The 10,728-nt window shown below is 38.7% G+C and overlaps 1 protein-coding gene across 4 annotated transcripts in view; it reads right to left on the bottom strand.

Annotated features, from left to right (window-relative positions):
* Positions 1-3,052: 3,052 nt before the first annotated feature.
* SLC39A11 (solute carrier family 39 member 11) overlaps positions 3,053-10,728 on the bottom strand; it is a 364,339-nt gene continuing 356,663 nt past the window's right edge. For all 4 annotated transcript variants that reach the window (XM_075216853.1, XM_075216854.1, XM_075216856.1 and 1 more), the window contains 3 exons: positions 5,948-6,046; positions 5,145-5,303; positions 3,053-3,842 (listed from right to left, as the gene is read on the bottom strand). In XM_075216853.1, coding sequence (XP_075072954.1) covers positions 3,764-3,842; positions 5,145-5,303; positions 5,948-6,046 — 337 coding nt within the window. In that variant the 3' untranslated portion in view covers positions 3,053-3,763. The remainder of the gene's footprint in view (positions 3,843-5,144; positions 5,304-5,947; positions 6,047-10,728) is intronic.

The raw sequence follows: 10,728 nt of genomic DNA, 5'->3' as shown, positions 1-10,728 counted from the left end.
CGTACAATAAATGAGTGTTTGGCCCGATATCGCATTAGTGTGTACGCTGAAGCGATGACCGATGGTCGTTCCAAAGCACATGAAACAGTTCATCGAGATTTTAAAACTGACCGGAAAATCTCGTTCAGCAATGGAACGTCGTAGTTCCAATCCTGCAGTGTGTATGAACTCACTACCAACTGTCCGACATTCTGAAGATAGTTCTTCCAACAGCAACGCCATTCTGAGCATGTATATCTAAATTTATGACATTGTCTCTACATCTTTCACGTGGTGTGGTGTTAAAACGGCAAGAAAATGGGAATAGTGTTCTTTTAATGGAGAAGCCATAAAATAAACCTGTTTTGTATGCTCCATATGTCATTTATGTATTCCTGTATGCAAGTGTATACAACATGCATTATTTACATGTGAAAGTACGACCACAAGCTTGCTGTTGATCAATTCTGGCCATTATATTAAAAAAAACCATAGTGAATGTGCAGTTACGAACTAATGTATACTTACACAAATGTGCTATAGAATGAATGGCGATTACATATTTTCTTTTACGGAATCCTTGTTTGTGGGAGTTTTTTTGTACTGATGTTCAACCCTTTATTTAAATGCATTTAGCATACTGTTGCAGGGAGGCCGGATATCAGTTCAGTGTGTACGGAGTCACAATGTTTTGAGACAATGTTATGACAAACAAAAATCGCAGCCCGGATGCTAAATCGTGCAAAAATAGTTTAAAACATGTATAGTGTGTACGCATGAATCAATCAACTGATTGGAACTTAAGTCGTTGGTAAAATCGTTGTAGATAACGCATGAGTCATACATTTCTGAAATATGTACCTAGCCTAAGGCAATGGGGCAACGTATCTCACAAATAGTGCTTGTCCAAGTTTGGGAGAGTTATTGGGAAAAAGTTATGTGTATTATGCTGCTGTACATGGGCAGAACTAAACCATTACAGGTAGTGGACCCTGTCTACATTTTTTCTAGTTGTGGGAAATGTGACCCTAGCCATGTGAGCCTAACTAATATTTAGTTCCATGTGAAGTATTGACATCACTGATACACAAATGTTTAGCACTTGAAGATTTTCTTTGGTTTCTTAGGAAAATAAACATTTTATAGTCAATCTCTTCAGATAGGATCATTTCCTACTTTTTGAATGTGTGTTGCTGTCTCAATGTTTGTTGCTGATTCAGTCAGAAAAAAATAATTAACAATGAGCACATTACATATATTCAGTAAAAGTGGCAACTTTTTACTTACTAGCATTAGAGGCACAAATTATGGAAACATTGGAGATATAATATTATAAACTATGAAGTGCAAAAGAGGATTTAAAGACAGATTAAGGCAACTTTTTAATTTGTAAATTCATAAGTCCTAAAATAGTATAGACCCGTTAATATCTGTATCTCTGTATGCTACAATATGCCCAGGCCCGGCGCTCCCATTAGGCAGCGTTCGGCAGCTGCCTAGGGCACCGGGCTCTGGGGGGCGCCAGTGACGGTGTCTGGCCCTACTGAATAGGGCATTCAAGCAGTGTGCGGGGGAGGGGGAGTTGTCCCTCCTCTCAGTTCCATTCTCCCTTTCTCCCTCCTCCCTTTCTCTCTCCGCCCCCTCACTGCCTGGTGGGACGTGATGTCATCATCAAGTCCCGACAGTATCAGTGAGGAGCCTGGCAGAGAGGAGCAGCTGACTCTCTGAAGAAAAGACCAGGTAAGTAAAGAATAGTGCAGGGAGGGAGGGGGGTCAGTGTGATGGAGGGAAAAGGGTGTAAAGCAGGAGGGGGAGGGGGGCTTTGTGAAGCGGGAGGGGGGCTGTGTGAACTAGAAGGGGGGGCTGTGTGAAGCAGGAATGGAGGCTGTGTGAAGCAGGAGTGGGGTGGGCTGTGTGAACTAGAAGGGGGGGCTGTGTGAAGCAGGAACGGAGGCTGTGTAAAGCAGGAGTGGGGTGGGCTGTGTGAAGCAAGAGGGGGGTGGGACTGTGTGAAGAAGGGGGACAATGATGGAGGGGAGAGAGTGTGAAGCAGGAGGGGGAGCTGTGTGAAGCAGGAGTGGGGGGCTATGTGAAGCAGGGGGACACTGTGATGAAGGGGAAAGAGTGTGATGCAGGGAAGGGCAATTGTGTGGTGAAGCAGGAGCAGTGTGGTGAAGGGAAATGTTAGGTCTGTCTATTTGGATGACTTTTTCCCATTTGGACCAATAAAGGAAAGAAGATGCCCATTGCTTTTTACAAGTGCACAATACATAAACAAGGACACAAAAGATCACAAAAAGTCTGTTGCCGGCTGATTGTGTCAAGTTTTTTTGTTCCCAAATATAAAACCTGGCTACCTGTGGGTTTGAAAAAGTGGAGATGTTGCCTATAGCAACCAATCAGATTCTAGTTTTCATTTCGTTAGTGTATTCTACAAAATAACAGCTTTGGTAAATGTACCCACAAGTCTCAATTTATTTTTAAGGTAAATGTCTCATGTCATTTGCATGTTTTTTTAACTTTAATTTCATCCCCCATTGCCCCACCCTGGGTCTCTAAATCCCTTTTTTACTATCACAGCCATAGAACTAATGTTTGCATAATAAAAGCAGCTAATTTCTTTGAATGTCACACTTGCAGTGATTGGGTTCCCCGCAGTTACATGCCCCCTGCTGAAACTGGGACCCTCTGGGTAGAGATTGATAATCTGTGCTGTCATTGGTTACTAGCTCTTATTCTGCTTCTCATTATGTGAACTCTGGTATCCCAATGGACAATATATAGAAAGAAGCGATAGGGCCAGTAGGCAAACTGTAGTAGAGGTTACTTGGTGGGCATTTCAGTAGCAGCTGTAAGAGGGGCCGACAGTGAACAGGGGGCTGTATTACATTGAGACTTGATAGTGTGATGATAATTCAGGGATGTATAACACAGTGGGCAGGGTTAATAGTAATGTAAGTGGTCAGCAAGTTATTGGGGACAGAAAAACGGTTCCTTGGTTTAAATAAGTTCATCAAATTTCAAGTAGACTCAGCAGCATAAAACATGTTCACTGTCGGTCCCTCTTACAGCATAAAACATTTGCTCAGTACACCCGAGGACCACAGTAAAGTATCCAGCCTGCAGTCCTACAGTAATACATCACAAATGGGTCTACTCATCGTGACACTTACTAAAAGAAAAATAATATAAAAAAAAAATACCTTCCAAATGACCTACATAAAAATGGAAGGATAAAAATATAGAAACATTTACTCACCTTGTAACCAATAACTGAATAGCACTACATTATATATATATATATATATATATATATATATATATATATATATATATATATATATATCCTTATACAGTAAACAGGTGTGTGTTCCATTTTATATTACTGCTATTGTTAAGCAAGTTACGTAGAACATTTCCTAACTGAGGCAAAGCAGAAACTTGCTACATTGCTACATTTAGTCTAGATTTCATGTCACCGGCCAATTCATTATCATTTGCATCATACCACACAAACCCACCACATTGATTTACATTACACCTAATGCCCTATATTAATTCTTTTCTTCCATAGACTATGTGTAGCAAACAAACCCACATTCATTTCTGCAAAGATCATTCCTTTTTAAATTTTCTCCAAATCATCAGCATGCAACAATATCAGATAAATAGACATGGTTAATCATTCATTTACAAAAGCTATCAATAATTTTTCAAAAACTGTAAACATTTGAGATGTAGCGCCCAGCGCCTCCTTCTGTCGTGTACGTCATTTTATACTGCATTAGCTCAACCCGACGTCTAAGGACATCATGACAACAAATCCCAAGATACAGGTCCAGGATGCCAGCTTTCCATTGCCTCTGTGATTAAGACAAAACATAGGTTAAAATCACAAGAAACAATGCTTCATGAACAAAATACTTTTAATGACATACTTTTTAATGAAATCATCGCAGGAGCAGGGGAATTGGCATCACAGTTTTTGAGATGCACTTGACAGGGGTCTGCACACAATTTTGTATTTATTCTTCAGCTCTTACGTCAGTGAGTCCCCAGTTTTGAATAGGACAACTTGTAATGTTCAGCAGTGAGAGATGTAAGAGGTAGATCTCTTGTGTGGCTGTGAGGTCAGGGAAGTGTCATAATGTGAGGAGGGTAAGTAGGAAGTTACAGAAGGGTAGAAGAACAAGGGTTCCTCAACAGTAAAACTGGTGTCAGATGCACTTCTACATGAAACAATGTTTATACATCTTCTTAAAGTGACATGGTAGCTTTGATCACCACTTATACCTTTGCTTTATCACCACTCTTAATGCCAGTTTATCCCCACTTTTAACTCCATGCCCCCAGCACTAAGGTTGTGGTACCATATTTTTCAGAAGACCTTGAGCAACTTCAGCAAGGTATGATATAATAAGGTATGATTTGTCTGGCTACTTCGCAGAAAAATGACCGACATTGATGTTGGAATGTGACCAGCCTAAAATGTGCAAAAATCGGCTCAGCGCAAAAGGAGTTAAGAAAACAACCTCCCAGCATGGTCAGGATCGTGTATATAAATGCTGGACGGCCCTTGTTGCCTATAAATATAGCTAGCATGGCTGCAAGAGGAGACTTTAGTGACTTTGAAAGAGGAGATTGTTGAGGAGCAGAGGGTGTAAGTGGGCTGCTTACCTGCCAGGCTTCTGACATGTCTATCAAATGTATTGCAGGGAATTTCAATATTACATTTTGTGAAACACACTCTCTGATGTTTCCTTAAAATGGTGTTTCTGCTATTGGTATTAAGCCTCCCTTTGATGTTTTCCAAGTACTTTGTATCTGAATGGGTAATCAGAATTTAGTTTCTGCCTGTCCTGACAGTTACAAATTATTAGTGGAAATGGCTGTTAATTAGGGTTCATCCTTATTATCTTCTCCCCTTTACATAATCCTACTGCCATACATACTACAACACCACCAGCACAACATCTGTTAGGTGTAACCAGAAGTACAGAGAACATGAAAATGACTGAAAACATTTCTGGCAAAGGGCTGCTGCTCCTCTCCCCAAATTGGTGGCCATGAAAACATTGTGTGTGAGAGTTACTTATGTATTCTGTTCTGAATTTCTGCCTCTTTGGAGCCACCACCTACTATGTTATTCCAATTCCTGTTCTTACCCGGTTTGTGCTTCTGGAATGATATCATCCATTACCACATAGACCATGGCACCTGCAGCAAACGCCAATGCATAGGGCAGCAGAGGTTCTGCTAATGAAATGGCAACAGCTCCTAAAACACCGGCAATAGGTTCAACCATTCCACTCAGTTGACCATACCTTAAAAAGAAAGGTGAAAATTATAATTCATACCTGTGTATATGTTTACTAAAAATGAATGAAATTTTGTCAAAATTTAGCGCAAATCTAATTCCACTGCAAAACAGGCGGTTTTAAAGTTCCAGAGATGCAATTTGTCTGCTTCACCATTCAGCAATATGACATTGTGCACAGTGTTTGTAATTTGCATTCTGTGGAATTCATAGCACATGAAAAGAGCTGGGATGACAACAGTCCATTCATTGTACTGTGTAATGTGGTTGCAGTAGGACTGGGAACAAATTCTGCTATGAAAACATGCAGAATTTTCCCAGACAAATATTTCCAAGAACAAATTTTTCCAACATTTTCATTTGTCTAACAATTAACACTGAAAGAAGCACAATTTAAAGGATTGTAGATATTCCCTCCTTTTTGGTCTGCTAGATCTGACAGAAGGGACAGGAGCGGAGGACTAGATGGGATGGGCGTGTGCATCATATATAGTATCTGATTGGACAGGAGCTGCAGACGATTCATACAGTACTCATCCTCAGAGTCCATTTAACATCCCATTTAATGTTGTGCAATGTGATAAAACCTAGAACAACCATAGTATGTATATTTCTAAACTGGGTTAAATATCAGAAGCAAATGTTTCTCACCAAAATGCCCTCCATGTAGACATTCCTGCTCCACGTAGAGGGAGGCTAACAGCAAGGCCTTCTGGGAAATTCTGTATTCCTATTCCAATAGCTAAATTTCTGGGGGAAAAACAATTCTATTAACACCAACATTTTTTTTCATATCCTGGGTATAATGTAACATGGTAAAAAAAAGTCAACAGTATGTCATAGGAATTATCCATGTGGGAAAAAAAGGATTGTATCAGCACAAATTAAATAAGATAATAATTATATTAATTGAAAATTTACAAGCAAAACACATTTCTATTTTTTTTTTTACCAAATAAACAATAGTATTACAGTGATGGAAGGCCACTTCTTTTATATGCTATGCAAGCACTGTGTAATTTGTCACAGCAAATTGGCCACTGGATGGTAGTAATACAAATCCACAGCTTATACTAAGACGTTGGATGAGCAAGCATTATAGTGAACAAAACTCGGGTAGATGCATTGCGTTTGAGAAGAGATCACAACCTCGCCCGAATCTCCCACCAGTAGGCATCCGGCCCTGATCAAGGCAATAAGACATCGAGGACATTCACCATGGTCATGTAAAAATTGTCTTGCAACAAAGAATAAAAGCTGGTGTTATTCACACCAGAGTTTATCCATATTTATATTTGCAATACTTGCTGGGTAAGCATTGCTAAAAGATCAACAGACAGCCTGCTTGATATGCAAGCGTGAAACTGCATCTGGATGAGCAAATGCATATTGTTTGGAATGGATTCATGTAAAAACGGTGCACACTATTGAGATTTTCTCTTTCATCTCCTGACATGCAGAGGAAACTTTGGAACTATTTTCTTGCTATTGTAAAACTGAAGGGGGATAGGATTTGAATTAACCGTATTCTAGCCCTTTCATAGAACTATACAGAATATTGGTGTATTTTGTTTTAATTTTATGTGCGCTGGAGGTTTCCAATTAAAACGTTGATTATAGTGGATACAACGCAAATGCATCAATATGTAGAAATTTATACATACTACTGAACGGTGTGGTCCCTGTTATCAGTCATTCTAGGCTCTTGGGTGAACTGTTACTTGTAGTTCTTTAGGCATTTGACCCTGCCAGACTCCTGATCTTGTTGGTTATCTACCTGCTTCTTAAAGTGGCTTTGGACTGTCCTCCTGGGCATTCTTACTATCTTCGCTTAATTGTTGCTCATCTCAGCATGATTCTGGCCTTTCTTTTGGATACTGATTTGATGCTGCATTTTGCCCGACTTTATCCTTGCCTTCTGTGTCTCTGAATTCAAAGCAGACTTAGGGTTTTGTGCATAAACTCTAAGAACAAGAGAGTACCTGTATTCACAACTCACTTTAAGGGAAAGGGAGCTGCTATATTTAAAGAGTAGTCTAGTCTGGTTACTGTTGTTAATTGTCAAAGTCGTTAGATGAAAGAAAGTATATTGATAAATGTTGTTTTAACATGCGATTGGTACGCCAAGTTTCATGGCGCAATCGCACAATAAAGCATGCACTCATACACTCGCACTTTCACATTCACTTATATATATATTTAATTTTTATAATATTTCCAATCCACAGTCATTTATGAACAATTGTTATTTAGTTTATTGTTAAATATTGTAATGTTATATGTACATATTAGTGATATTTATAGTTCAGGTCTCAGTAAGCATGACATGTTTGGTATCATTCTAATCCTCTATTTATTCGCAGTAGTCCGATTCATTTGCCGAAAGGATCGCACATTGCGTGTGTGAGTTATCGATGATAGGTAATAAATGATTAGAATGGTATTGTCTGTGTAATGCTAATAGACCAGTTTGAACCAGTTCTTGGCGGGAAAACTAAGTATGCATCATCTGGAGAGCTGACCCCCACCCTTGGAATGCCGACCCCCACCATTGGAAGGGGTTGTTTGAACTGACCTATAGACTGCATTACACTGGACCTTCCTGAAGTCTGAACCTATGGAAACTTGCCAAGTCACCTGTATTGTATTTACGGTAACACCAAAGTATATATACTGCTCCCTGGACTCAGCTAGTCAGACACACTGACCACAGTCTTCTGGACTGAAGGACTGTAGCTGGATCCAGCAGAGCGCAGAGTAGGTATCATGTATCGGCTGTACTGTACTTACTTATTGAAATGTTAAACTTTTGCTAAATAAATTGCTTGTGCTTTGGAACCACACAAATAGCATAGACAATGCTTATTGGAAAACAATGAAATTACTTTAATATAATCAAAGGTGAATTGGCACTGATGTGACACCCTGCTTAGCTATAACCAATTATTATCATTATGTTAAGCAGTTAATGAATAATCAATATGTAGTTGGGAAAATCATCTTCAATATTCAACCAATGCTAGAGGCATTGGAAGTTGCCTAGTCACACATACAATGATGTGCGCTGACCAGGCACCGGTGCCATAAAATATTTATATATTTTGGTCTGAAGAGCTGGTATAGCTGTTCCACTTGTAGTATCAACATTTTTGCCTTTCACTTGTACCATTCCTTTGCTATGTCTCCAATGTCTTAATTTCTGAGGATAATTAATTGACAACAAGATGGCACAAGTTGAAAAAACCTTACTGCATGAGGCAACCAGAGGCAGCTATTATCATCTTCATCAAATCATACCAAAAACAAATCATACATAGGAAAAGGATATATGAGGTTCACAAACGGTGGAGACGTGAGAGCCATACTTGTGAAATAGGGAGGTTAATGCTAAGACAACAGGAGCTAGAGAGACGGTATAGTAGCTGGTAGTGCGCAGAGAGTAGTAACAGGTGGGGGTGGAATAGAATATAGAGAAGAGGTGGGTTTTGAGAGAGAGCTTGAAAGATTAAAGGTTGTTGGGGAATCTTGTCATAGGCAGAGATTCCATAAGAGGGGAGCAATGTAAGCTCTCTATTGAGCATGTTTCTCATTCCTATTGTATCTTCACGTATGTTATAATGTCTTGTATTCTCTACACAGTTTACAGGAGTACTGTGGACAATGTTGCCACTTTATAATTAATATTTTCAATAATACTGGAGTGCTTATCCATAAAAGCAAAATATCACATGTAAACAACTTCTGACCTAACAAAGGCAGGACAAATTACTTGTTTGGCTCAGTTAAAAAACATAGATAGCCTTGTTATTTAAGTTTTGTGTTTAATACGCCTTTAAGAACAAATGTTGCACTACATAAATAGAACCAAGTGGGTTCACGCATATACTGGCTGCTGAGACTCTTGCCAAAACAGATAAACTGCTTTAAGTGTTGTGCGTACAATTTCCTGCAAACTGCACCTGTCACAATGAATTAACATTATTTTAGAATCCTGTAAATCCTGCTTTCTAATTGCACGAGAATTTGTACTTTATTTTCTTTTTCAACTCGTCAAGTTCTGGAATTTTTATAGTACAATTTGAATTGAATATATCTGATCTTTGCTGTTGACATTACTGATCAGATCATTTATCTCCTCCAAAAGTTCTCCCGCTCCTCTGAACGCCAATGGAGAAAATCCTGCTCTATTGCTGACTTCATCCACTTTAAATTCATCTTTTCTTCTACTATTTTGCCCTCTCTCTTGCCAAACAAACCTATTTCACATCATCATCACCATTTATTTATATAGCACCACTGATTCCGCAGCGCTGTATAGAGAACGCATTCACATCAGTCCCTGCCCCACTGGAGCTTACATCCCTCATCTCATCCCTGTCCAATAAACCTTGACGCCTCTTTGCTACCATAAATTCTATATGGTGTCCTCCCCCACCTCCTCCATCACTGCTCTTGACTTTGCCACCTACTTCAAAAACAAAATTGACTATCCGCAATGATAAAAAAGAAAAAGAAAACAGATAGTGAGACTCCGTACAGAGCACCAATATTGCTAGGGATAATATAGTCTATATGAATAGAACTGCTCAATATTAATTAATTGTCATATATATGGGGAGCTTCACCATTCATTCATAATAGTTCATTGTCAACTGGTGATGAATAAAATCATATTCTTTATTGTTATGTTTAAAGGAAAAAACTCATTGTGAAACACATAACTATTACATGGCAAAATATTCAAATTAAAGATCTAGAGTGGTAATTAGAAAGAAAGGTGATGAAAAATGTTTCAGATTCACACATGGTAGGAAAGCTCTTGTGGTATTACATTATATTATGATAGTATTCTCTAATGGTATAGAGACCATGAATGTATATACCTCTATGAAAGTTGGGGTATGTTTTAACTGTATATTGATTCGTCTGGGTTAATGGGATTACTATCTGACTAAACGGACTATAAAAAATGCAATCTCTAAAATGAAATTCAAGTCTCCAACATTGATTTATAATCATTCCATAATAACATGTATGTCTCTTAAATTAGTTATTCCCCTAACTCTATTCAAATCATGATACGGCTTTCTAACTAGTGTCAATTTTATTATTATACTAAGTATCAGTTGTCATTTCAACAGACATCTCCTTATAAATCATGAACACTGATTCTTATTGCTTATGGTGCTAAACATTATGCCAGTTCTTATAATCTCTAATCTAAATAAGTGTTAGTATGGTCTCTGGAGGGTAGTGGGGTTAAATGTGCAGATATATTCAGCGGCTACTCCTTCCCTGATGGCCAGGGATACTTCGTACCCTATCAGTCCTTCATCTCCGCTGTAGTTATATTATTCAGTTGTTGCCATTTGAGTAACAAACTTATCAGAATCTGGCTCTCGTTACATATTGTTTTATGGGTAATTCTTAAA

This window comes from Mixophyes fleayi, chromosome 6, assembly GCF_038048845.1.
Source record: "Mixophyes fleayi isolate aMixFle1 chromosome 6, aMixFle1.hap1, whole genome shotgun sequence".
NCBI lineage: Eukaryota > Metazoa > Chordata > Amphibia > Anura > Limnodynastidae > Mixophyes > Mixophyes fleayi.
The sequence above is the reverse complement of the archived record's forward strand: the minus strand, read 5'-3'. Positions and strand labels throughout refer to the sequence as shown.